We start from the raw sequence: 27,472 nt of genomic DNA, 5'->3' as shown, positions 1-27,472 counted from the left end.
CCCTCACCCTGGGATTCAGCTAGGTAGAGAGAGCCTCGGGGAGACAGAATGCAGAGAGCCATGTTACCAAGTGTGCATTTAACCCAAAGCAATTACAGACTAGTAACAGGAGATGACATTCTGAACCTACCACTATAGAACTTAGAACTGGGGGCCCTTGGGTGGCTCAGTCAGCTAAGCAGTTAAGCAGTTAAGCATCTGACTCTTGGTTTGGGCTCAGGTCATGATCTTCAGGTTCTGGGAGAGCAAACCACACCAGCACTGGGCTATGTGCTCAGCGAGGAGTCTGTTCGAGATTCTTTTCCCACCTCCCTGCTCACTTTCTCTCTCTCTCTCTCTCTCAAATAAATAAGTAAATAAATAAAATCTTAAAAAAAAAAAAAAAAAAGGAACTAGAGGAGGACATTGAAAGCCGAGAGTAGCTAAGGAAGGCTGCTCTGAGGGCCTGGGGTCTGACAGGGGCAGACCAGAGGTCCTGGGCGCCCGATCTGCGGGAGAGGCCATGTTGAGGGAGAGAGAGAGAGGCCTCAAGGCATCTGTGAGCACGGCCGGGGGCAGGCCTCCAAACAGCACTTGCTCCTTTGAACAACCCCAGGGTAATGCTGAGGCCCATTCCGCACACCGAGGCTAAGGATTGCCTAAAGTGGAAGCAGTGTTTGATCCTAGTGTTTGGACTCTGGGAAGGGGGGTGAGGTAGAGGGGATAAGCAGGAGAAGCAGGCTGGGGCCAGGCAGAGGAGGATTGGGAATCCAAGTGATAGGGTACCTGAGTTCCTAAGGAAGGGGTCGCATGACTTTCTGGGGGCGATAGGCATAGGTGGGGAGAGGCTGACAAACTGTTGCCACTATGCAAACAGAAGTGAGAGGGCCCTGGGGCTGAGGGAAAACCAGGGCGTAGGGAAGGACTCCAGCTGGCCCCCCTGGAGGCCAAAGTGTTCAGAGCCCATGCCAGCCAGTGTCAGTTTGAGCCTGGCTCTGCCAGGAGGCTGGCAGGAGACCAAGGGACTTCTCTGGTTTCTCGGGGCCTCCCAGGCCACCAGCGAGTGATCTGAGAAGTGTTCCCTGGGCAGGGCCTGGCCACTTCTTTTGCCTTTCTTGCCCATGCCACAGTGGGTCACACAGATACTTCACTCACCCCTGGGCAGAATTCACCCACTCCCCTCACCCCTAGGATACCCACAGCTTGCACTCCTCTGCTTCCACCCCCACCCAGGTGTGTCTGTCCCAACCCTGTGGGTCACCCAGGCTGCACACTTGTGGCATGCCTGCGCCTGTGTGTGCAGACCTTCCCTTTGACCAAGCTCCTCTGTCTTCTCCAGCCACACCCATCCCCTGCGCATCCCAGAGGTTGGGGTGGGGGGTAGGGGCACAGGCAATCAGACAAATGGACTGAGGTCTGGCCCCCCAACCTCCTCTTCCCTTTCCCCACAAGCCCCTCTGGCGCAGAGACTGCCTTTGGGAGGTTTCCAGATCCCCTTTGGGAATCCCCTCAGCTGAGCTCTGTTGTTGCCTTGCCTGATGAGATTGGCAACTATCCCAACGTCTTCTGGGTGCTGGGTTACTCCTGCCCTAAACTGTTCCCTTCTAGCTTGGATCAAAAATGAGCTCCACACTGGTTCAGTCCCCAAGTGTGTGTCTGAGTTTCCCAAGATTTTAAGGAGTCTGAAAGGAATGAGATTGGGGGATGACTCCCTTGTCAAAGAGTGCTCCACCCAGCCCGGGGCCAGGACAAGATGGAGCCCTGGAAACCTCCCAGGGTCCAAGAGCTTTTATTCTCTTGGGAAAATCAAGTTAAAACTCAAGCCAACAAATGTGAGGCAGGTGTCTCCAGAGGTATTAGGAAGATAGTGTCCTCAACATCTATAGATCTCACTGAGTCATCTTTGCCACCCATATTCTGGGAAAGAAGGTGTGTCATTCAATGACCAAGCCCTCTATCACTCCAAGAGGAACAAGGCTTAGAACTGTCTGTGCCTAGGAAATCCCCTGTAGTCTCCGAAATCCTCAAAATTGGGTCAGCATTGCTTAACCGTTCATCATAGCCAACATGCCGATCTCTCTCCTTCTAGCTAATGATGCCTGCCCCAGAGTATCCTCTGGGCCCCTGCTGGCCTCACTCCATCAAGTGATCTCTCCCTCTCCCAGGATTTCCCCCTCCTTCGGCTGTACTCTCCTTCCCCTTCCCAACCTTGTGGATAGAAGTGGGACCAGGTCTCTTAGAACTGAAAAACAAATCAATGCTGGAACTGGGGGTATCCGATTCATCCCTCTCTTCCAAGTCACACCTTGCCTAGAGATTTAAAACTTACGCCAAAAATACTGAGATTTTATTTAATGGGCTTAATGGGAGAATTTTAGGCATGAGCTGATAATAGGAAAGGGGTTTTAGAGGCAAAGGGGCCTTCTCAGGGCCAAATTATGCTAAGCAAATGGGTATAGAGTTAGCGGGATCCCTGCCTGCAGGTTCCCTACCATACAGGAGGAAGACCCTAGGAAAGTATTTCAGGTTGAGGAGGAATGGGGGTTGTCCAGGAGGGGTCCTGGGAGATCCCTGGGGAGTATCCCTATAAGCAGAGCAAATAGAGATCTGAGCTGCTTACCTATGTCTGTGGTGACCCAGCCCAGAATTTGATACAGTGCTCTAAAGCAGGAAGTTGGGCTTTTCCATTCAATTCCTCTATTCAACAAATTTTTAGCAAGTGCTGACTCATGGTCTCCAGGCCCTCTCAGCATTTGGGGCACAGTGGAGGCAGATGCTCTGACCTGCACTTTGGTCCAGTATAGCCAGTGCTCTGCCAAGAGAAGAGCAGAAATTCTAAGCTGTGTGTGTGTATAAGGGGGACACTGGCCAAGACTTGGGGGCTCAGGGAAGGCTTCCAGAGGAAGTTCCTTTTGACACCTGAAGGGGCTAGCCAAGGGAAGGGTGGGGTGAAAGTGGAAGAGAACCATGTTCTAGACAAAAAGGAATGGCAAGATAGCATGGCACTTCTGAGACCACACATGTTTGGGTTTGGCTGGAATGTAGAGGGTGAGTACAAGTGCTTGTGTGTGTGTGTGTGTGTGCATGTGTGTGTGTGTGTGTGCATGCATATGTGTGTGTTTGGGGGCAGGACAGGGGCTGGGTGATAGGGAGGGTAGAAGGAGGAGGCTGAGGCTGGGGAAGCGGGAGAGGCAGCCATGTTGAGTGCTTGGGACTCCTTCCTGAGGGCAGATAGCAGATGTTGAAGGATTTTAAACTGGGAGTGACATGGTCAGCTCTAAAAGGATCCCTCTGATTTATCTTGAGAGAAAAGATTAGAGTAGGGCATGACAGGAGACAGGGTGCCCAGTCGGGAAGTAGCAGCAGAGGTGACGGTTCCCTGCACCGAGGCAGTAGCAGTACAAGTAAGAAGTGAATGAGCCAGAGAGCTCAATGGAATTAAACTGATGTCATGTAAGAGCCAAGGATGATACTTGGCGTCTGGCCTGGCCACCTGAGTTGATGGCAAGCAGGAGCAGATTGGCCATGGAGGGGATGGGTGGGGACAATGAGGTCATCATTTTCTGTAGATTACTCTGGGTTTTGGTCATTCTTTGTGTCTGGATTAAGCAATTATGACCCCTAAGAGGCAATGCCATCTTACCTTTATTCAGTGGGAGGAGGGCCGTGAATTCCAACTCCCTTGAACGTCGAGCCCTCAAAGATTAATCAGACATCGGAGAGGAAATCAGAGACTAGGGATGCTTATGATGCAAACCATGGGTGGAGAGTCAGTCCCAGGGGACAGCCCAGGTTTACTCTCACCGGGCATTGCTACTAATAACTTGAACTAGTAGTTTTGGTCAGGCCTATTAGAACAAAACTCCTATCTTCACACCAGTTCCACCATCTAGAGGATTCTCTGACACTGGAGACTGTATTGACTTTTACCATTTTCTACATGCCTGGTGTGTACCCTGGAAATTACCCCAGCACATTGTCAGGAGAGTGACAAGGGCCATCATGGCACCTGTTTCTCTCTCCTCCCAGGTAGAATGGAGGGAGGGAGCCACACTAGGCTGCTATTTTTTTTCACCTCTATGCCTTCTGCTGCTCCAGCCAGAAGATCTGAGAGTCCTTCCCCTACTTTGGGAGGGATTTTTAAGAACAAAGCCTTTGGGACACTTGGGTGGCTCAGCGGTTGAGTGTCTGCCTTTGGCTCAGGTTGTGATCCCGGGGTTCTGGGATGGAGTCCTACATCAGGTTCCCTGCAGGGAGCCTGCTTCTTCCTCTGCCTGTCTCTGCCTCTCTTTCTGTGTCTCTCATGAATAAATATTTTTAAAAAAAGAACAAAGCCTTTGTCCCTTCTCCAGAGCACATCCCACAACATCACATTGGAGTTATTCATTTCAAGTGAGAAAAAAAAAGTACATGGCCTTAGATGTGAGGCTTTCTTGGGTCACATGCCTCATGCTGGGAGACTAGTGTAGGTATGAAGAGCCTGGCTAGGTGCAGTAGAGACATTAGTTCTATGTAAATGGTGGTCCCTGCTTCTAGATTCTCCTAAACTCTTGTTCCACTCAAGTCTTTTCCCATCCTGGCCCTCTGGGCAGACTCACAGCAGACTATGTCCCCTTGCTTCTCAGCAGCCCGAAGGAAGAGCAGTACCCTACTGTGGTTTCCCTGGTATCTTGGGCTAAGGAAAGAGTTGGACTGGACCCTGTGGAGCTTGTCCTCCAGATATTCCCCTGGCAGAGGAAAAACCGTGTAGTCAGACCTTGTTCCAATTTAGCAGGTGTTAGCTCAGAGAGCTGGGATGCTTCTGAAAAGAGCCAGAGGCTATCTGTGTCCTTGAGAGTGATCAGTGGGACCTGAATCCCCCTCTGAGAACTTTCTAGCCTGCAAGCTCTAGCCTTCTCAGGGGTTCTGGGAAAAGGTCTCTGGAGAGTCAGATCCATGAGTCAGGAGGGGAGACAAAGGCCTGAAGACAAAGGCTTGCTCTGAAAGTGACCTGCCTGAAGTTTCCTTCTGACTCTCTCCTTCCTGGACCCAGGCTGCTTCCTCACCCTTCCCCACTCTTGTCTTCCTTGGACAGTGAGCCAGACAGACTGCTTTGTGAGCCTCTGGCTGCCTACCGCTTCTCGTGAGAGGCTGAGGACTAGGACCATCTCCAACTGCCCAAACCCAGAGTGGAATGAAACCTTCAGCTTCCAGATCCAGAGCCAAGTGAAGGTGAGACTTGCAAGACACGCTGTGTCAGCCATGCTGACATTTCCAATCCCACCCCATGCCTGCTTTTCCTTCTGTTTGCTTATGTGTCCTTCTTCTATTTGTCTTTCTTTCCACCTACTTCTAGTGACCCATCTTCTCACTCACCCACTCCTTCATTAGGCCTGCCTCATGTTTGTCCCTCTGAGTCTATTCATCCTCTATCGTCTTTCCTTTCTCTCTCACCTTCTACCTAATTGTTGCTGGAACCTGGTGGTTCCAGCTGCAAAAATTGAGCATGCTTGCAGAACATGCTTCTAGTAAGAGAACACATGGAGGGAAAGGGCCATTCTATTCACTAGGTCCAAGGCCAGTCTAATTCCAGCCAGAGGATTTTCCCTATCTTAACTCCTTTTTAGAAGGCTTTATTATTTCTAGCTCCTTGAGTATCTGTTCTTTCATTTGTTGGGCTGTTGTTTCATGGTGTTGGCCTTCTTCAGATATATGGTGACTCCCCTGTGGGAGAATTCTCCCTCGGACATGCTGAGCTATAACCTCAGCAACCTCAGAGTGCTCTTTTTAATTTTTCTTTTTCTTTTTCTTCGCCTTTTTTTTTTTTTCTCCATGCCCAGCATTCCAGCATAGGACTGGAACTCATGACTGTGAGATCAAGACCTGGGCTAAGATCAATAGCTGGATACTTAACCAACTGAGCCACCCAGGCACCCCCTCGACAGAGTGCTCTTTAAACAAACTTGGCCTCATCATGGAGGTATCAATCCCAGTCTTGGGTCACTTGAGGCTTCACATCTCCAGCTTATTGCTTCCATATTTTAGAGTGATTCTTTATTTCTGGTTCATGATAAGTCCTTTTTGCTTTCAAGGAGGGCTTTATATTGGTTACTAGAAAACTATCTCCTCTATCATATGTATCATTTTGGTGAGGAAAGGGGATCTTGACTTGGGCTCAGACTCCATCTTGAAATCAGAATTTGGACTTCCTTTGTCTAAAGATCTATGGGGCTGCTCGTATGAATCTATGCAGTTGGTTCTGGGGCACGTCCATGTTTCTAGTAATTACAAGGTCAACAGATCTCATTCAGCAAGGAACCTCCAGCTATCTTTTAACCACCTGATAGGGACCAAAGAGGCAAACCCGGTCCCAACCCACATCTCCTAGGATCCTTGGAATAAGAGACCTCAGAGGCTAATCCACATCACCTAAAATCACTGACTTCAGTGTTCAGTTAGATGTTATAGTAGCCGCCCAACTCTTGCCATGCAGCTTTGGGACCACCCATGAGACTTCCTTAGGGGCTGATGAACCAAAGGGTAGAGTTCAAACACTTCACTCCAAGCTCATCAAGTATGAGAATCCTCATAATTTGCCACATCACTCTCCTGGAGCTTTAAGATGTTAGCTTCCCAGACTTGGGTTGTCTAGCACTTAATGGGCTCTCTTTAGCATCTAGGGCCCCAGTGCTGAACAGTCTATGACTTGGCAAGGGTCTTGCTCCCTCTGCCCTTCCATCATCCCCCTAGAGGGTCAGGAAGTCTTCAGAGAGTTGGAAAGGAGAGTATAGACACTATCCCCTCTGAGCTCATTTTTCTACAAATGACTCTCACACCTGAACAGGGACCTCTGTGCTGGTCTCATACCCAGACCCACATCCTTGCTAGGGAAATGGGTCCATGTAAACAAAGTAACCAGACTTGTATCCTCTCTTCTCCCCTAGAATGTGCTAGAGCTGAGCGTCTGTGATGAAGACACACTGACACCAGATGACCATCTCTTGACAATTCTCTATGACCTCACCAAACTCTGCTTCCGAAAGAAAACCCATGTGAAGTTCCCACTCAACCCAGAGGTGGGTGCAGGTATCCAGGCCCTCAGCCTCCTGCCTCATGAGGAGCAGCTGGTTATTTCCATGGCTCCACTCTAGGAGCTTCTCTCTATGTCACCAATTCAGGAAAAGATAGTACTGCTGGTTCAGTCCTTGTGCTATGCTTATTGGCTGTGTAACTTTGCAGAATATATTTAATTCTGTGTTCTGTTTCCTCATATGTCTAAGGGCAATGATGATACCTTGCAGGGTTGTTGTGGCACCAAAATGGGAAAACATAATTAAGGCACTTAGCACCTTTCACAGTACAAAATAGGGATGGAGTATGTGCTGGCTCCTTTACTTCCCTGACTCCTGCTGCTAAGATAGCCCAGGGTACAGAGGACAGATGAGGGTAAAGAAGGGAAAGTCTGCAAATCAGAGAAAACCAGAGCTGAAAAAGACCAGGATGTTATCAATTCAATCATTCAACAGATGCTTGATTTCCTACTATGTATCAGACACTGTCCCAGGCCCCGGAGACACAGCAGGGAACAAGTATCCCTGCTCTTGCCTGGCTTACATCCTGGCAGAAAAATTAAAGTCCAGTGAAATCACAGCTTCCTAAAATTATGTGACAAGAGGTATGAAGGAATAGATGAGGGAAGGGGCCCCCATTCTTCTAAGTTGAGCTGGCTGGAGATATTATCTCAGATCTTTGTCCCAGGTGCTGAGCCCTTTAAGAAGGCAGGAGAGGGACCCCTGGGTGGCGCAGCGGTTTGGCGCCTGCCTTTGGCCCAGGGCGCAATCCTGGAGACCCGGGATCGAATCCCACGTCGGGCTCCTGGTGCATGGAGCCTGCTTCTCCCTCTGCCTGTGTCTCTGCCTGTGTCTCTCTCTCTGTGATTATCATGAATAAAAAAAAAAAAAAAAAGAAGGCAGGAGAGTGATGGGAAGCTGGGGTGGGGGTAGAAGCTAAAGGGACTTGTTTTGGGGCCAACAGGTGCAGCCCCAGCTCACAAATGCTTTCCCTTTATCCACCTGCCAGGGCATGGAAGAGCTGGAGGTAGAGTTCTTGCTGGAGGAGAGGTGAGTAGGCCCCAACTCCCTAGGAACCCCCCCCCCAAAGTCCTGATTCCCAAATGGCTCTGGGCAGGCATTTCAGAGCCTGATCTGCCTTTTTGCTCCCCTCCTCTCTCCCACTCTTACCCTTGGCACCCCATCAGGGGAGGGAGCTTCTAAATACTGTTGGTGCCTCGGCCCCACCCCTATTCATCCTGTTCTCCTGACATCAGAATTGCTTCAGAGATCTAGAACTCTGGCCAAATTGCATTCCTAAGAGTAGCCTCTGGGAAGAATTCCTGCCATGTGGTGATGGGGCCTTGTAGAAGCCAGGCTGAGAAAGATGTCAAGACAGAGGATCACCTCTTTGACCCTGAACTGTTAAACTCCCCCAAACCCTGGCCTGAAGTAGCCTGTCCCCCTCTGTAGCCAACTCTGAACCATATCAAGGAGATGCTCAGATCCAACATGTGGGGTTATTAACCATCATTTTCAATTAAGAAAATAACCTAGGGTCCTAGGGATATGACTAGGCTGGGTACTCAAGTAGAATTGAGCCCCCAGAGCTGGAGGATAGGAAGGAGAGGAGAGAGGAAAGGGGAGGGTAGAGAGAGGAGAACTCTGTTCAGGATGGTTAGTGTGCCTTGTGATTGGGCAGCTGACTCCTCTCCATAGTCCTCATAGGGCTGAGCCCCTGGATTTAGGATAAGCCCAGAGAAAGGGGGAGGGGGAGGGGCAAGAGCTAGAACAAGAAAGCATGTCAAACTCCACTCTGAGAGAGTCCTCTACCTAGGGACTCTTGGAACTCTTTGGGGTGCCTCATTTTCCATCAACAGCTGATTAACAAATTAAAATCAATTTTATCTCCCACTGAAGAACATCTGGGCTCTCTCCTCCAGTTCTTGATTCATCAAGACTTAAGGAAAAATTCCTGGTAGCTTGCAAAATGAAACATGTCAAAATTGGTAGTAAGTGTTGATCTGGAGATATAATCATCTTAGGCCTAATTTTGGCATGGGGGGCTGTGGACTCCCCTAGGCTAATTGTAACTTTGAGGGCTTATATTCTTGACTATATAACATGAAGACATTTTCTATATACCAGACTCCTCTCTGGCTGGGTCAGAACTGTTCATTAAATACATGAATTAAATAAAGCACAGAAAGGAGAATGGGTCATTTCTGCCACCAGAACTATTTATATCTGCTGCAAGTGGCAGGCTCAGGCCTTTCTCTGCCACCTGTTTATCTTCATAGCTCCTTACAGTTGGGCATAGAGCACGGTTGGGCATCTGATTGAGCATAAAAAACAGTTATCCCTTTTTTAAAAAATGGCACTCTTCTCCTCCTTCCAACTGCTACATTTTTTCCCTATTCTATTTAAAATGTATGACTTTTTTCCTTGACAATCCATAGTTCTAAGGTTTCATTATTTTTTTTTAAGATTTTATTTATTCACTTGAGAGAGAGAGCATCAGGTGGGAGTGGCAGAGGGAGAGGGAGAAGCAGGCTCCCTCTAAGCAGGGAGCCCAATGTGGGGCTTGATCCCAGGACCCTAAGATCATGACCTGAGCCGAAGAAAGCCACTCAAATGCTCAACCAGTGGAGCTACCTACAGCCCCCATGATCTAAGGTTTCTTAAGCTGCTATTTTTCATAAGTATCAAGGAGGCCATGCTACCTCATTATTGTCCCTATACAGACTCTTTAACATCTTTGTGAGAAATCAAGCAAGAATAATATAACCGACCAGGCATTCTCATTTTGTTTTCCAGTCCCTCTCCACCTGAGTCCCTCATCACCAATGGTGTGCTGGTGGTAATTGTCCTTCCGGATTTCTGTAGTTCCAGAGGCCACACTTGGCTGCTGCTCTCAGGGGAACAGAACCATGGGAGAGAACATGGGCTCACCTGAGCCCCTGTCCTGAAGCATGCCAGGAACCAGGCTAACTAAAGCAGGCCAATGGGGGGCTTGGACGGGTGGGGCAGGGGCTGGGCCCCTGCTTCTGGGGCAGAGGGAGCCGGGGCATCTATCACCCTGGATCCTGTACCCCACAAGGACGACCTCTCCCCTTGGGAACCTCCCCAATTAAAGTACCTCCTTGGAAACAGCCTCCTCTCTGATTCAGCCTCTGTCCCATTTTCCCCAGCTCCAACTCCTCTATAAGCACAAGTCCGATGTTTAAAAGATTTTCATAATTCAGCTATCGGTACAGATATTTCAATTAAATTCATCTAAAGCCTTGGGATTCGAGATCTCTCCCCCAGAAATCAGTCTTAGGGAGTTTGTGGTAAAAGAATCTGACTTATAGAAGACTATTTTGTTGAAAGTTCTCACTTCCAAAGCTCACAGTGGAATGTTCTCTTTTTTTTGTTGTTGTTTTGAACAAAATCACTCAGCTTCCATCTCTGACCTGTAGCTGAGAGCATGACCCCTAGTAAATGGTGACCATACATCCTAGATTTTTCGGGATGGATTCCTTTTCACAACCATCTCTTAATGAGATGATAAGCCTTGATTGGGTTCAGAAAATGTAGTTGGTACACCCTAGAGTCGGCCCAAAATCAGACCAGCGCTGAATTTATGCCCTCATTCATCTCCTCCATTTGGCCTGGCAGAGGGAGGGGGCAACTGGTGCTCAGACTGACCCTCCTGTCCTTTGTTTTAGGCTCGTCAAGTCTCCTGCCTAGAGGTTCACACAGAATGCAGGCAGCAGAAGAAGAGCAGCAAAAGTAAGTCCTGTGACCTCCTCTGCTGCTGGGGACCGAAGTGCCACATGGCTGCCCTGGGCTCAGTCTGGATTTAGCTTGGCCAGGGCTCCTCAGGATCAGCTCACCTTCAGGGGTCATGAACCCCTGGTCTCCCTCCTGCTCTGTAAGGAGCATGCTCTTTCAGGCACCCACGTGACCCTCAGAACCTCTCAGGCCTGACAAGCACTGTGGGCAGGGGCCTGTGGCACAGCACTGCCCACCTGGCCCACTCAGGTCTGCGCTGCACTCCTGGTCTGCTGCAGTGGCCAGTCTCAAGGCAGGTGGGCTCCGACAACACCCAGGGCCCCCCTACCTGTGCCTGTTCCTCTGGTCGGATTATAATTCATAGAGGGTCCTAGCATCTTTTTTTTTTTTTTTTTTTTTTTTTAAGAAAGACAACTATCATATGATCTCACTTATATTGGAATCTAATTTTTTTTAATTTTTTTTTATTTATTTATGATAGTCACACAGAGAGAGAGAGAGGCAGAGACACAGGCAGAAGGAGAGGCAGAGACACAGGCAGAGGGAGAAGCAGGCTCCATGCACCGGGAGCCTGACGTGGGACTCGATCCCGGGTCTCCAGGATCGCGCCCTGGGCCAAAGGCAGGCGCTAAACCGCTGCGCCACCCAGGGATCCCAGGTCCTAGCATCTTATAGCCGGTGGGGACCTAAGAGATCCACAATTACAAAACTCTTCAGTTTACCGCTCCATCCCATCTTACTCATGCAAGGCTTCCAGCCCTGGCCCAAGAGAAGAGAGCAGCATAGCTGCACAGACGTGGGATGGGGAGGGAGGAAGAACCCACGCCCCCAAAATCTGGTGGTATGGTGAAGGCCCATTTTCAATATAGCAGGAGGATGACCTTAGGGCACCTCCTGGAAAAGCAGAACCTAGCAGGGCTAGTCCAGAGGATTCAGCATCTCAGGGCTTTCTAGGGACCTCATTTGTCAGCATCACACACAGCCTTGTTAAATACAGATTCATGGACCCTGCCTGACCCTATGGAATGAGACTGAGGCATTTTAACCAGTACCCTAGGTATATGCTTCTAAACCCCTGTCCTGGGTTCTTCCAGCCCGGCTTTTTCCTGGTTCAAGTTGGGGTGTAGGGGAGGTCAGAGGCTTCTAGGGGCTCATCCCTCTTGTCCTCTATCCCAGTGAAGGACCTCCTGGTGACAGTGAAGGAGTCCTTCGAGCACACCCAACGCGTCTCACACTGCCGGGAGCCGTGCTGCCCAAACCCGGCCTGCTTCCACTACCCCAAATACTTCCAGCCCTGGATGCACACGGAAGTGCCCAAGAGCCAGTGGAGCCATGGGGTACAAGACAGTGGCAGTGGGGGTGGTATAGGGGACTGGTGCAGGCGGGGCTGCCAGAAAGCCCCTCACCCCTCACAGAACCCATCCATCCTTCCAGCTTTGCTGCTGCTGTGCACACAAGAAGAGCAGCCTTGTCTGCCAGCCCCTTGATTGCCTCCCTGATGGCCAGACGGTGACCCTGCCAGTGGTAAGGGCCTGGGAGTGAGAAGGGGCCTGGGAGCAGCCTAGCCCCAAGTTCCCAAGGGAAGGAGATGGGGAAAGCATGGGGGAGGTGATGCAGGGGGGTCTCTCAGGCAGGTCAGAGGAGTCTTGTGGGGTAGGAAACTGCGGGCTGTGGTGTAGAGCCAAAGAGAGTGTATAGAGGCTGAGTTGAGGATCGTAAAGGGAATCCAGAAGAAGGAATGAAGGTTGTGTGTGTGTGTGTGTGTGTGTGTGTGCACGCATGTGGGCTGTGTGTGCTGAGTCGACAGTGGACAGTGTGGTGAGACTCCACTTCTTTGGTTGGGACCACTTGGCTCTAAATTGTCATCCCTGAAAAGCTGTTCATCTTTCAATTCCCAGGGTGAGAACTGCGCATTACACATGAAGACTACACCCTGGTAAAGCACCCTCTTTCTGTCTTTCTAAGTCAACTGAGGGAGTGATATGTCATTTTGATTTGCATTTCCCTGATGGCTAATGGTGTTGAGCATCTTTTCATGGACTTATTGACCATTTTTATATCTTTTTTTGGAGAAATGTCAATTCAAATATTTTGTCCATTTTTAAAGTGGGTTATTTGCCTCTTATTGTTAAGTTGTAAGCATTCTTTTTATACTCTGGATATAAGTCCCTTGTCAGATATATGATTTGAAAATATTTTCTCCTATTCTGGAGGTTGTCTTTTTACATTCTTGATAATGTCCTTGGAAGCAAAGACATTTTTTAAAAGATTTTATTTATTTTTATTTGAGAGCGCACAAGCAGGGGGAGGGGCAGAGGGAGAGGCAGAAGCAGGCTCCTTGGAGGGAGTCCAGTGTAATGTGGGGCCGGATCCCAGGACCCTGGGTTCACAACCTGAGCCTCTGAGCTGAAGGCAGATGCTTAACTGACTGAGCTACCCACCCCGGCACCCCGGCAAAGACATTTTAAACTCTGTGAAATCTAGTGTATGTATGTATGTCACCTGTGCTTTTCATATCATATTTCAGAAACTATTGCTTAATCCAATAGTTGTGAAGATTTACTCCCATGTTTTCTTCTAAGAGTTTTATGATTTTAGCTCTCACATTTAGGTCTATGACAGATTTTGAGTTAATTTGTGTATACAACGTGAAATAGGGACTCAGCTTAATTCTTTTGAATGTGGATATCCAGTTACCCCGACACCATTTACTAAAAAGACTATTCTTTCCCCCTTTGAATTGCCTTGGCATCCTTGTCAAAAATCAAGTGACCATTTACAATTTGATTAACTATTTTTCCTTGGACAAGTCATATAGCCTCTGTAGGTCGCAGTTTTTCTCATCTGTAAATTGGAGCAAAACCAAGAGTACATGTTGCCCTGAGGATCCAGTGAGAGAACACATGGGAAGTCCTCAGTGATCTGCAAGAGGGACACTCAGCAAATATCAACCAGTGTTATTACTGTTGTTTTATTATTTATTTTTTGTTGAGGCCAAGGAAAGAGTTATTTCTTCATAGTTGTGTCTGTAGGCCCATGTTCAACCTGGAGGGAACATGATGGCAAGGCTGCTAGGCTCTGGTTTCAAGGACATGTTATCTGGTTGGGGGTTCGGGCCACTAAGTAAGACTCAGGTCAGAAATTTGTCAAAGTCCATTCACCTGGAGTCCCTGGGGAACTGAGCCTGGGAGGACACTAGGGATGTACGTAGGCAGAGGGAGGAAGCTTCTGGTGAAGGCAAGGGCTGTGCAAAGGCTTGGAACTGAGACTGCTTCTGGGCTCTGAGAGCTAACATGCCCTTCCGAGAAGTAGTGAAAGATGAGGCTGGACATATCATGTAGGGTCTTGGCTGCCAGGCCAGGAGCCTGGACTTGTCCAGGGCAAGGATGTGATAAAAAGAAGACACGTGTTGGACACACTATGGCAGCTCCTGCCCACCTGCCTTGCAGATCTATGGAGATGAGAGGGTGATGACATCAGGAATATGAAAGGTTTTTGTCAATTGCACAAACACACAGAGGAGTATTTACTCCAGGACCAAGAAGAACTGGCTAGAGAATGTGAACTCCACAGAAGAGCCCTTATTGTAAAGCCTGGTCCAGGGAGATTGACCCAAAGGATCCCAGGGCTCCTTGTCACTGCTGTCTAGCCTCGGGTTATGGAAGATACCTGGGGGAAGCCTTTCTGGACTTTCCAGATAAGCTGAGGATGCAGAGGATTCGATTAGTCCCTGATTTTGTTGAGGCTCTGCTGAGAGTATGTCAGTTAAGGCTTTAGGGGCTTTCCGTTTGTCAATCTCATGAAGTGCTGAAGACAGCGCTGAGAGTTAAGCACAATTAGCCCCATTTTACAGATGAGAAAGCTGAGGCCCAAAGTCATAGAAATGGTATATGGCAAAACCAGGCTTCAAGCTGATGACCAACTGACCCTAAAACCTTATCTTCATGGTGGTGAAGCCTACAGGCCTACTTATCAGGCTCCTCTGTCTGCTTAGCCCTCAGACGCTGGATGTGCGGCTGGGCTTCAGCCTGTGTGCAGCAGAGCTGGAGTTCCTGCAGAAGCGGAAGGTGGTGGCGGCTCAGGCACTGAAACAGGTGCTGCAGCTGGAGGAGGACCTGCATGTGGATGAGGTGGGTAAGCAAAGGACTTCCAGCCTGGGAGTAAGTCCCCCTCTGAGCCGAGCTTGTCCTTCAGACACTACATCCTGCCAGCCACCTCCAAGTCCTACTTTGCCCCTGGGTGACCTCGCCACTACCTTTCCTGGGTGCCCAGCTGAGGGCCGTGCTGGATGTGATTCAATCGTGGGTTTGCAAGGGTAGGGAAGGGCAAGGCAGGGAGTGAAAGCAAGGAGCCGCAGCTGCTCCTCCCCATGCACTAAGGGATCCTGAGACGTCTTACTTACACAGGGACAAAAGGGCCTGCTCTCCCAGCCAGGAAAATATCTAAAGCTCTACCGCCTCTACCCAAAAGGCTGTGGGCTCTTCTTCAATTATTTCTTCCCCCAAATATGCACACATACACAACCCCCCAGAAAAAACATCAGTTGGAAACTATAGAGAAGCAGCTTCCCCTTGTAGGGCCAGCTTCTTCCCATAGGGCAGAAAGAGTGCCTTTGTTAGAGCCCTTTGTCACCTCCCTGGTACCGACTGAGGCCCACACCCCCCAGGCAGCAGATCACTAGTCCAATGCCTGCCTCCTGAGGCTGACCTTGGGTGAGAGGTTGGAGACCTCATGCCTGAGGAGGACTATGATGAGACTTTAGCCGACAGAAGGATCTTACTGTCCCTGCTCAAATAAAGAGTACATCTTGGCAAAGGTCCCCCTCTCCACTCTCCTGTCTTGAGGGGAAAACACCAAGGACATCTCAAACCTATGTAAATCTAGAGGTGACATCTCTACTCCTTCCCACATCAAGAATTCAGTGATTTCTGCTATTGTTCATATGGTATATATTGAGCACTTATCATATGCCAGGTCTGGGCCTGGTGCCCTAATATCATATCCTTGTACAGAAGGAACCATTAGGGAATCACACACTAGCTGGGTTCTCGAGGGAGTCTGTCAACCCTCTGGACCTCAGTGTCATCATCTGTTAACTGTGGGCTAGGCTAACAGTGCTAAGAACTCTTCCAGCTATGGTGTTCTGATTGACCAAGCCATGTAAAGCTTCAGAGCCATTTACCCTCCCCAAGTGTTGGGTTTGGAGCTAAGATCTAATTGTAGACCTACTCGATGGCCCATCACTCTGGGAAAGGCAGTTTTCAGGTCATTCGACGCCTCACTGTCTATGATCAGGTCCCTCCTCCACCGTTCTTTCTTAGCATCTATATGCCAGTCCATGTCTTCTCCTACCCAGCACCACTCCAACAGCTCTGTATGCTCCCAGGTACCACTGATAGCCATCATGGCCACTGGGGGTGGAACAAGATCCATGACCGCCATGTATGGCCACCTGTTGGCGCTGCAGAAGCTGAACATCCTGAACTGTGCCAGCTACATCACAGGCCTGTCAGGGGCCACCTGGTAAGGAGCTGGGTGCTGCTGCCTGGTGGAGCCCAGAGTAAGCAGTAAACAGGCCAGCCTGGGGTCTCTGGTGAAGCTCTCTCTGTCCTAAGTTAGAGTGTCTCGCAAAACCTGGGCAGCTCTACCACTTACAGCCGTGTGACCTTGGGCAGCAGCTTCACTTCTCTGAGTCTTTAGTTTCAGAATCTGTAAGTAGTTAACAATGGCACTGCCCCATGGGGTCATTGTGAGAGGCTCTCCCAGTACTGGGTACCCTGGGGCTGTGGCCGGGACCCAGGAACACAGTGGCTAGCACTGAGTGAACCACTCCTGCCACTGACCCATCCTGCCCAGAAGATGCCTCCCTCCGATCTGACGACACCAGCTCTCCTAGGGTGGGTAAGCTGGCCCAGCTGCTCTGGCTGCCCACACTCCAGCCCACCCCCATCCTGGCCCCTCCCTCTGCCAAGGAGGCTTCCTCAGGCTCCCACCTCATCACTCCCTGCTGGGGAGCAAGGAAAGTGAGCCCCCCCCCCAAGGTGATGCCAGTGTGAGGCCAATGTCTCCATGGGAACCACTGTGCCTAAGGCCCACAATGCTTGTAGAGGCCCACAAAAAATGTTTTACTTTCTCTTAAGAGTAGGGGAAAAAAAAAAAAAGAACATCTAGGTTGAAGGAAATGTTTTAATAAATAGCATGATTATATTTGTTTTTATACAATAACCATAAAACATACTTTTTAGTATTTTTATGGTGGAAGGGGCCCACTGAGGTCATAACACAGCCTGGTCCAGGTTGGCAGGGGCCTCTTGACCACCAGGGCTGCATCTTCTTCTGTCAGGGGCTCTGGTGGGCCTCTGAGCCTTGGAGGTCCCAAGCTGGGCCCCTCATCCTGGAGGAGCTCTAGGTAACTTATATTTGAGCAGTGGACATGAAGGCTAAGGGCTGCTGGTGCATCAGGAACTCCAAGGCTTCAGCCCAGATGAGACAGGAGGATAGCTGACATTTATTGGCATTGCCCATGGATGGTACACTAAGGAGATAAAACTTGCTTCCATCAGGGCAGAGGGGCGCCTGCATCCTGGCAGTGCTGGGCCCAGCAGGAGACTGGGAGGAGCTGAGGGGCCCTGGGGCGGGGGTGGGGGGGTGGGGGGGGTGGGGGATCTCCTGGCCTGGGAAAGCACTGGAAGTATTCTTTTAAAATCAATCATTTATAATGGTTTTGAAAGCTCTTTCAACATACAAAAGTAAGAGTGAATCTTACGGAGAGCAGGGTGCTTTTTGTTGATGAAATCTCTTGACCAACCCCCACCTTCCCAGACCAGAAACAAAGCCTGTGAAGGAAGAGGCCACTGTTCAGACAGCAGGGACATCGCAGGCTGTGGAGTACGGGGTTCCCGGGTGCTGTTCCGACAGAGACAGAAAAGCTGGGTCCAGGCCAAGAAGAGGCAGTGATCCAGGGCTAGAGGGATCTCCGTCTTTGTTCTACTCCTTCCCACTGCCCACATATAAGCTAAGAAGAAAAGGGGGAAATTAATCTTTACCCAGCATCATTTTTGTGGGAATTGTGGCAGAGTGGAAAGAGTCCAGGATTTGGAATCAGCCAAGCCTGGGATCAAATGTTGGCCTTGCCATGCCACGACCCAGCAATTACTTTGCGCTGGCTACTGTTCTAACCACTTTAAATTGCATTAACTCATGTAATCTTCTCAATAACTCTTTGAAGTAGGTATAATTATCATTTTCCCCATTCTACAGATGGGAAAACTGATATGAAGAGCGGTTAGATAACTTGCCCAAGATTACACAGCTAGTGAGTGGCAGAGTCTGGTTTTGAACCCAAGAAGATCTGGGTCCAGAATCCTCACTCTTGGTTTTTTTTTTTTTTTTTTTAGATTTTATTTATTTGAGAGAAAGAGAGAGAGAGAGAGCATGAGCTGGGGCGGGGGTGTGGGGGGGACAAGGGGCAGAGGGAGAGGGAAAGCAGATTCCCCACTGAGCAGGGAGCCTGATATGGCTCCATCCCAGGATCCCGGGATCATGACCTGAGCCTAAGGCAGACACTTAACTGACTGAGCCCCCCAGGCACCCCCAGAATCCTCACTCTTAAGCAACATGCTATACCTGGCACGTGGTGGGCAGTCAAGAAATGGTGGCCACTGTGACTCTGAATAATAATGCCCCCTCTTTCCCTCCAGGCTCTTCTCCTGGTGGGTTAGGGTCTCCCACGATCTGTCCACCCTCTCTATAGCCAGTTTCCCGTGTTCACTGGACCAGGGCTGGCTCAGTTCTATCCCCACGCGTGTCTCTCTCCAGGACCATGGCTACCTTGTACCGTGACCCCGACTGGTCCTCCAAAAATCTGGAGCCTGCCGTACTTGAGGCACGGAGGCATGTGGTCAAGGACAAGATGCCTGCCCTGTTCCCAGACCAGCTCTCCAAATTCCAGGAGGAGCTTCGGCAGCGCAGTCAGGAAGGCTACAAGGTCACCTTTACAGATTTCTGGGGCCTGCTGATTGAGGCCTGTCTGGGGGATGAGGTAAGTGCTCAGCATCTTCTGAGGTCCAGTGTGCCCCATGGATGTCCAGCTCTCTTTCTTCATTGGGGAGGGGGTGATGGTTTAGACTTACTTCTCAAAAGGAAGTTAGCTTAGATCTGCAAATTTACTTGTGGACTGTAGGAGGCGTGAAGTGCCCAAGTGCATGATGGAGGAAGATGGTGGAACTGTCTCCCCACATCCCTTTAGTGACTGAGACCCCTGTGGTGTGGATGGCTTAGATGCTGTCCTGCAGAGTGGCAGCGTGTCCTTCTTGGCCAAGACACCAGGAGAGAACACGGGGAGGGAGCTGGAGGAGGCTGGCAAGGCATTCGACTGTGATACAAGTCTGACCTCAAGTGGAGGAGAGAGGGAAGAAGGGCTGTGAGAAGCATCCTAGACTGCTGGTCTAGAAGGTTCAACAAGGCCCTTGGAGAATCCTCTAAACAAATTGTCTGTCAGGAGTTCGGTGACCTCCGAGGGCATGAATGGGCCTGCCTCAGGATCCCTGCTGCTTAGTCATGTGCTGGGAGCTGCCCAATGGGAAGTGTGACCCCAGTGCAAATTCAGCCATGGATTTCAGAGCACAGCAGCTAATGCCCTTGAGTCGATCATACTCCTTGCAGTCGAAGGTCTGTAGGGCTCCTTCTCATGGCCACCTCACAGAGGATGGGCCCAAGGAGGTTCCTTTCAGCTCTGAGATCCAACAATCTGCATACTACGTGCCCAAGAAGAAAAGCAGTCTGTGCTGGTGCTCTCAGCTGCTGTGAGCATCATCTGGGATGTGGGCAGCAGTGGCATCTGCAGGGGACGCCATGGTCCTGGACATCAGGGTGAGCTCAGCAGACACCCAGACCCTTCTAGCTGCACAGGCCCCAGGGAGGACCGACTTTAGCTGTTGCTTGGCCCCAAAGCAGAGCTTCCCACCTAGTTTCTGTCCAGACCTATCTCTGGATCTCTGCCCCACTCCCAAAAGTATCTGAGGAGTCCTGAACTCAAAACAGAACTTGCCAGGAGACGGACGGTAGCAAATTATTTTCTAGGAGGTCCCTAGATGAAGTCATCCTGAAAATGAAAGATGACCTGAACCTCATCTTCAAAGTGCATTCATTCCTTTATTTTTTTTCTTTCAAAAAAAAAATTAAGTGCCTCCCACATGTCAGAAACTGCTAGGCAATAGAGATTCAGAACTGAGGTACTCACAGCTTTCGATGGATCCCACCCACTCTCCCCTTCTTCATAACCCACCATCTAATCTGTCCTTATGATGAAGCAGGGCAGGCAGAGACTGAAGGTGTTGGCTTTTGGATTCAGGCAGGTTGGGGTTTCAGTTCTGGTCTTGCTCTGTGCTATTCCTTAAATTACAGCAATAAGTGGTAGTTAATATTTCTGATAATATTTAGTGCCCCGTGTGATGAGGAAGAAAGCACCAAGGCTTTTGATAACAGAAATCTGAGTGTTGCCTGGGGTTTGATATGGGGAGGGACTTTGGCTGCCATCAGGTACACCATTTCCAAACATTTTGTTTGAATTTTTTAAAAAGCAGCTTTTTCTCCCCCTCCCTTGTAAATTTTATGATGGAGCCCAATGTGCAAAGCAGATAAGAAAATGGACCTGCTCTAGTGTATGCGGGGTGGAAGATGATGGGGATGAAGAGGGTGGCCTTTTCCACCCCGACCTTTTCATTCTATGGTCCTTGAGACATGGGGAGATCCTGGGACTCTGAGGGATAGCCCTAAACTGCAGATTCGGTCCCACTCTCATCCATATGTCTGGGATGGTGAAGAGCCCAGGGATGAGTGAACATTCTACAGGTACATTTTAAGAGCAGGTTTGACTGGTATTGCCTGGGACCTACATAGTGACCTGGTGAGCTCAGGATGCAGGAAATGGCCTGCTGGAGGTCCAGACTGTCCCCTAATTCTGCTCTCCCTCTAGGCTGCTGCTTCTCCTTCACCATTTCATTTCCCCACAGAGAAATGAATCCAAACTATCAGATCAGCGTGCTGCTTTGAGCCAAGGCCAGAACCCCCTGCCCATCTACCTCACCATCAATGTCAAGGATGATGTAAGCAACCAGGATTTCAGAGGTAACACTGGTGGCTAGAAACTTATAAGGGTGTCCCTTCTCAGCAGGCAAAGGTACCCAGTACCCCAGCACACACACAACCGACCACACACTTTTGCCAACCTTCACCTTGACTTTGCTACCTCTTCTTTGTGGGTGGACTAGGCTGGTGGGGTTTCATGGCTTTTCTAGGAGCAGAGATTTGATGGGACAGGGGTAATCAAGTTAAGAAGGGAAGGGTTCTAGATATTTCCTAAGGTGCCCAGAATGAGGGACTCTGGATACCTATCCTGCTTTAAAGTCAAGTGTGGTCTCTGTTTATCCAGTTTGTGGAGCAAATGAGCCATGAGGGTTGCAAAGCAGTGTTTTGTCTGGCAGCAGAAGCCAGTTGTGGGCGCCCCCATGTGTCCTGTGGGGGAACTGTGGCCTCCCTGTGCCAGGCACCCCCAAGGCCCAGGACCTGTAGGAGCCCTGAGGAGGGAGGGCTGGGCTGTCCAGGCCTGAGCCTGACAACCTGCCGTGCTGCTTCATGTGCAGAGTGGTGCGAGTTCTCTCCCTACGAGGTGGGCCTGCAGAAGTATGGGGCCTTCATCCCCACAGAGCTCTTCGGCTCCAAGTTCTTCATGGGGCGGCTTATGAAGAGGATCCCAGAGTCGCGGATGTGCTACATGCTAGGTGACTCCTGGCCCGGGAAGCCTGTGGGAATCCTTTCAAGTAGAGGAGTAACAGGGAGGCGTGCTCTATTCCCCCATAATCCTGTCCTGGGTGCTGGTGCTGGTTTGGGTTACCCCTTGAGCAGGTGACCCTCCTGCATTTGCCAGCATGCCCTCATCAGTCATGGGTGTCCAGCTGCACAGTGGGGAGGGAAACCAAAGTCTGTCTCACCCCCTGAGCAGCCCAACTTGGAGGGAACATCAAGACCAAGGTAGAAGCAGTCGATCTTTGGGGTCTGGGGGCTCTGGGGCAGAGCTGCTCACGGCTGGCCCTGCTCCCTAGGCTTGTGGAGCAGCATCTTCTCCCTAAACCTGCTTGATGCCTGGAATCTGTCCCAAAGCTCGGAGGAGTTTTTCCACAGGTGGACGAGGGAGAGAGTGCACGACATCGGTGGGTGACCCCACTGGCTTCCCCTCTTGGTTGGGCAATGCGGGGAGGGGCGGATCACAAACACAGGACCAGTCCACCTGCCACATGTTTCAATGTCATCTCTGTGGTTCAGAGATGACACAGTAGCTAGGGTTAGATAACCCTTGCCTGGAGAGGAGGGTGACTGGAGGTCAGTCACAAGCTTCAGGGGCCAGCTCCGGCTGACTAGGGGTTGGGGAGGGCTGGCAGAGGGCACAGTGCCGAGGAGAGCTAAGGGGGTGGGGATCTAGGAGCACAGTTACAGGTGGCTGATTCCCAGTCCAGATTCCCTATCCTCTCTGGGACTCCCCTTACCTGTCATCACCCCTCTTCTCCACCACCCTGTCCCTGTTCTCTCACCTGAATCCTCCTGACTCCAGTGCCAGGATCTTAAAACCTAGGCAAGGAAGGTATGAGTGGCACTCACAGTGGCTGGCCCTTGGGTGCCAGGTAACAATGCAGTGCTTCACCTGGGCAATCTGGGGACCCCAGCTCTTAAGACTTGCCTTCCATCCTCCCTCTCCCCCACAGAAGATGAGCCACTCCTGCCTGAAATTCCCAAATGTGATGCCAACGTCTTGGACACTGCGGTGGTGATCCCAGGGTCATGGCTGTCCAATACTTTCCGCAGCATCCTCACCCATCGGGCCTTTGTGTCTCAGTTCCACAACTTCTTGTTGGGACTGCAGCTGCACACGGACTATCTCCAGAACAGCCAGTTCTCCATATGGAGAGGTAACCCTACCTGGCTGCCTGCCTCTGTTCCGATAAAGGGGGAAGTGCATGTTGAGGCTGCCGTGGAGAAAGGATGATAAAATTCCTCTGACCATGTTCATGGGTCAGAGTGTATCCCATGGTGTATTCCATGTTTGGTGAGGTTCTGAATGGCAGATGGAACAGTGTTAATATTTAATTAATTGAATTTGTACAACAATCCCAGCAGGTAAAAGTTGGGACCCTGGTGGGGAAATGTGGGTGCTGACTTTCTTTAATTGTACTCTGGGGGCACCTTTTAATGTGAATGGTGCTCCCTAGAATTGAGCAGGGATGACCCAGCTCAAGAACTCCCAAATAGTAAGTGGCAAAGCCAGGTCTTAAACTCAGCACCTCCTCCCCATCCTGCTGAGGCTTGAAGGTTGACTTGTTGCCATCTTTGGTATTTCCCTTGACCACAGCCTGTAAATGGCTGCTTTGGCCTGGCCCTAATGATCCTCATGCTCACTGTCTGGGGATGAAAGGGCAGGGCTCTGGGCTTAGGGTTTGTACTAATTTATGATATTCTTACAACCCTTTTTTTAAAAAAAAAAAAAAGATTTTATTTATTTATTCATGAGAGACACACAGAGAGAGAGAGAGAGAGAGAAAGAAGCAGACGGAGAAGCAGGCTCCACGCTGAGAGCCTGATGCGGGAGTCGATCCTGGGTCTCCAGGATCACGCCCTCGGCTGAAGGCAGGCGCTAAACCGCTGAGCCACCTGGGGATCCCCTCTTACACCCCTTTGACCCCACAAGCTCTGTGGCTGAGTCAGAGTGGGTTTTCTATGTGTGTTCCATTAAAGACTTGCTACAACCCCAAGATAATGCTGTTCTTCATCAGCACACCCCAAGGGGCACTGGGACTCACTGGGCATCCTGGCTAGAAGGGGGAGGGATAGAGGCCCAGGCCCAGGTAAAGGAGCTCCAGGCAGAGCATTGTGTCCACACCAGCTGCCTGTGACCATCCGCTGAGATCAGGTCACCAGGGCATGATAGTAACTGGAAATCTTGGCTTTCAGACACAGTGCTAGATGGTTTCCCGAACCAGCTGACAGAGTCCGTGAACCACTTGTGCCTGTTGGACACTGCATTCTTCGTCAACTCCAGCTACCCACCCCTCCTCAGGCCAGAGAGAAAAGTTGACCTCATCATTCACCTCAATTACTGCGCTGGGTCCCAGACAAAGGCAAGTGTAACAAAGAAGGTCTCCTGCCTGAGCAGGAGCACAGTGCCTCTTCTGAGACAGGCCACTGACCGAGCCCCACAAAACTGGGAAATGGGAGAACATGCATTCCCCGCAGGCCCCAAGACTTAGCATCAGAGAAACTCAAGCTGCTTTACTTGATGTGAGGTTAGCCATTCAAATCTCAGGGGGCAGCCATCTGGCCCTCACATGCAGTGTGGGCTTTAAGTAGTCTCATGGAGCAAATTCTAGTTTTATTTCTGGGCAATTTTATTATCTGAGCATTTGCTGTATTTGGCAATTCATCAGAAGAAAGAGAAAGAAAGAAGAAAGAAAGAAAGAAAGAAAGAAAGAAAGAAAGAAAGAAAGAAAAGAAAGAAAGAAAGAAAGAGAAAGAAAGAAAGAAAGAAAGAAAGAAAGAAAGAAAGAAAGAAAGAAAGAAAGAAGAAAGAAAGAGTTTTAAAAAATAACCTTAATAGAGTCCAGTCAATTCTAAAGTTTTATACCACTTTGAGATCTTATAATGTCCTATTTTCAAAATAATCACATTACCCCTTTGCCCAGGAAATATGACCCTCTGTGTGATTACATTAAAAACCAGGACCAGAGGTTTTTATTTTTTATTTTTCTCTATTTACCTTTGAAAAGTTTCGGTCTTTTAAGGGAAGGAAATTCTTTTTTGGTTTCCTTTAATACAGTCCCGTCCTGAAGCCCAGGAAAGGGGAGTAGAGACCAAGGAGAAGCATGACACCAGTGATAATGACTCAAGTTCATAAATGAGTGACAATGTGCTTTCCTACACATGCTCTCACTTGATCTTTACACCACTCTTGGAGGTAGATGGCCCAACTGCTATTATTCCCGTGTCACAGGTTAGGAAACTGAGGCACAGAGATGGGAAGTGGCTTGTTCAAGATCACTAGTGAGCTTGCAACAGAGGCCAGAACTAAGGGGATTCTGACACTCTCAGTCCACAGCTCTTTCTGTTAATGTCACATTTATAAAGATGCCCTTTCAGAGTCCTTTCCAGCCTTGTGGCCCTCTGGGAGTTCCAAAGGCCATGCACCTCCCATGGGAGCCTGGCCAGACATGGCTCTACGCAGCATAGCTCCAGTCACCCTCAGGCTGCCACTCACGTCTATCAGGTCTGTGTTTGGGTGAAGTGTCATTGAAAGGGCTTCTGTCTACCTTCAGGAGCTTGCAGTGGACACACACCAACCTATTGCCTCAGGCCCTTTGTTCTAAAATTAGCACCAACAGGCAAAGTAGTTGCAGACCTGAGACTTGGCTGGGGAAATCAGGAAGCTGCTTCTAAGAGTCCGGGTTTCTTACCACCACCACCACCCCTAATACTCAAACACGTCCTGTGATATTCCAGCCCATGAAGCAAACATGTGAGTACTGTACCATGCAGAACATCCCCTTCCCCAAATACGAGCTGCAGGAGGAGGAAGACAACCTCAAGGAGTGCTACTTGATGGAGAACTCCCAGGAACCAGATGCCCCCATTGTGATTTTCTTCCCACTCATCAATGACACCTTCCAGAAGTACAAGGCCCCAGGTAGGCCGCCTCTGAGCTCTGTTCCCACCGCCTACCCCCACTCCTGGCCTGGGGCTGACAGCTCCTATCGTTAGATTTGTGCAGTCTTCTGACTTTACTAACAGGGAAGCCAGGCTTAGCTCTAGTTTGAACCAACCTGGGTTTTGGGAAGAAAGCAAAGCCCTCCAGCTTGCATTAGCCAGTAATGTCCCCCTCTACTGTTTCAGTCACCCACCATTTACTAACATCCCACCATGGGCCTGGTGCTGTGTCATGCTAGGGAGGCCCCACGATGGGCAAGCTGCATCCCTGCCCTGAGGAACTTGGAGGTGTGCATGTGCATGCGTGTGTGTGTGTGTGTGCATGTGCATGTGTATGTGTGTTTTCATGCAGGTGTGTGTGTCCATGTGTGCTGGGACAGGCCACGGGGAGAGATACAGACACAAGTCATTACAACCTTCCACGTATAGCAAGTCCTTCTGCTGCCTCCAGGTGTGGAGCGAAGCCCTGAGGAGCTGGAACAGGGTCACGTGGACATTTATGGCCCTCAAACTCCATATGCTACCAAGGAGTTGACATACACAGAGGCTGCCTTTGACAAGCTGGTGAAGCTCTCTGAGTACAACATCCTGAATAACAAGGACAAGCTCCTTCAGGCCTTGAGGCTGGCGGTGGAGAGGAAGAAACGCCCAAAGAGCCAGTGTCCATCCTAAGTCCCAGACTCACTAATCCCATATCTGCTTCTAAGGTTGGGGGCGCAGAGCCCATTAGGGCTGACCGGCCTGCACAGCCATCTCTGCTCTCTGGCAAGGGATGTAGGCGGGCTGACCTGGGCTTTCTATCAAAAAAAAAAAAAAAAAAAAATCAAAATTTTAAAAAGTTGAGGGAGATAGAGAAAAAGGAACATAACACAAGCATGTGTCAGAATTATATAGCCACAGGTATTTTTTTAAACCTTTCCCTAAAGGGAAGGGAGTCCAGTAGCCACAGGGTCCCATGCATGCCCAAAGTGTGGAGAATAAAAACGTGGCTCAACGAAGAGACTGGTTCCCCAGAAACCTCAGCCTATGAGCTGGAGCTCAAAGCCCTCTCGACTCTATTCCTCTCTGCCTCCTGGAACAGGGGGCCTCCAGGAATAAACAAGAGGACCTGAGGAGGACTCTGGGTTCTCTGGGGGAAAAAATGCCTTTGTTAAATTTAAGGCAATTATGTTCTTGTGATTTTTATAGGCTATTATATTTTGTGGTTTTCATTTTTATGAATCAGGGTATTGATAGATAGTATGAGGCTAGAAGGTCCAGGCAGAGCATTAGACCGAGCGCTAGTCTCTTCAACAACAAAGCCAAACAAGTGACTGATGGGTTTCAGCAGGCCCTCCCTAGCCACTCAGAGCCCCAGGAATGGTGATTCCCTGGGATCTCCATCAGGCAGCCTCATCTGAGCACCCAGATCCAATGAAATACCAGGCAAAGCCCAAATCTGCAGCTCAGGTTCACTGAACAAGGATCTCGGATGTAGCTCAGGGACATCTGAGCAGGTAAATGGAGTCAGGCATCAGGCCAGTGCTCACTGACCAACCTGCTCCAGGGGCTCTCCTCAGTTCTCTTCTCACCTTCTAGATGGTTTCTCTGCCCTGCCCTGAGGGTTTCTAGATGCGATTATTTATTTCTAAATGGGATTCCCTTATTTATCATGTAAGCACCGTGGCCAGTACATCCCACCTCTTGGAGAGTTGCCCCAAGAGAAAAAAAATAGGAAGAATCAACCCTTAAAGGAGTAGGTTAGCCTTGAGGAGGAAGCCCATCCTTGCAGAAGGCTTGCAGATAAATCACTGGGGACACAGAGAAGCCCCGTCAAAGTATCCCGGTCTCCCATCAGGCTAGGAACTTGACTAAAGAAATATATAACCTGAGCCACTGAGATGCCCAGGCTGATAGAAAGTGTGACCAGAAAGGCATGTGGTCCTCATGAAGCCCAGCAA

The 27,472-nt window shown here is 49.8% G+C and overlaps 1 protein-coding gene and 1 long non-coding RNA gene across 11 annotated transcripts in view; one reads left to right on the top strand and one right to left on the bottom strand.

The window, feature by feature from the left end:
• The window catches only part of PLA2G4E (phospholipase A2 group IVE), a 58,627-nt gene extending 31,155 nt beyond the window's left edge, over positions 1 to 27,472 (top strand). For 9 of the 10 annotated variants that reach the window (XM_072809340.1, XM_072809343.1, XM_072809346.1 and 6 more), the window contains 18 exons: positions 5,054 to 5,190; positions 6,903 to 7,034; positions 8,038 to 8,078; positions 9,825 to 9,867; positions 10,718 to 10,781; positions 11,961 to 12,121; positions 12,219 to 12,308; positions 12,683 to 12,720; positions 14,779 to 14,914; positions 16,171 to 16,307; positions 18,603 to 18,825; positions 20,798 to 20,912; positions 21,428 to 21,565; positions 21,887 to 21,994; positions 22,544 to 22,747; positions 23,787 to 23,953; positions 25,329 to 25,512; positions 25,984 to 27,472. In XM_072809340.1, the coding sequence (XP_072665441.1) occupies positions 5,054 to 5,190; positions 6,903 to 7,034; positions 8,038 to 8,078; positions 9,825 to 9,867; positions 10,718 to 10,781; positions 11,961 to 12,121; positions 12,219 to 12,308; positions 12,683 to 12,720; positions 14,779 to 14,914; positions 16,171 to 16,307; positions 18,603 to 18,825; positions 20,798 to 20,912; positions 21,428 to 21,565; positions 21,887 to 21,994; positions 22,544 to 22,747; positions 23,787 to 23,953; positions 25,329 to 25,512; positions 25,984 to 26,204 (2,339 nt within the window). In that variant the 3' untranslated portion in view covers positions 26,205 to 27,472. Of the gene's footprint in view, positions 1 to 5,053; positions 5,191 to 6,902; positions 7,035 to 7,115; positions 7,634 to 8,037; positions 8,079 to 9,824; positions 9,868 to 10,717; positions 10,782 to 11,960; positions 12,122 to 12,218; positions 12,309 to 12,682; positions 12,721 to 14,778; positions 14,915 to 16,170; positions 16,308 to 18,602; positions 18,826 to 20,797; positions 20,913 to 21,427; positions 21,566 to 21,886; positions 21,995 to 22,543; positions 22,748 to 23,786; positions 23,954 to 25,328; positions 25,513 to 25,983 lie in introns of those variants that run through there. The other variant, XM_072809349.1, reaches the window with a different exon arrangement.
• On the bottom strand, positions 399 to 8,275 carry LOC140623181 (uncharacterized). Its single transcript, XR_012022844.1, has 3 exons — positions 8,199 to 8,275; positions 3,623 to 7,889; positions 399 to 2,791 (listed from the first exon to the last, which is right to left on the bottom strand). It is a non-coding gene; the product is annotated as an uncharacterized lncRNA (long non-coding RNA).

This window comes from Canis lupus, chromosome 32 (genome assembly GCF_048164855.1).
Source record: "Canis lupus baileyi chromosome 32, mCanLup2.hap1, whole genome shotgun sequence".
NCBI classification, from domain to species: domain Eukaryota; kingdom Metazoa; phylum Chordata; class Mammalia; order Carnivora; family Canidae; genus Canis; species Canis lupus.
Note: the sequence above shows the minus strand (reverse complement) of the source record. Positions and strands in the feature narration are given on the sequence as shown.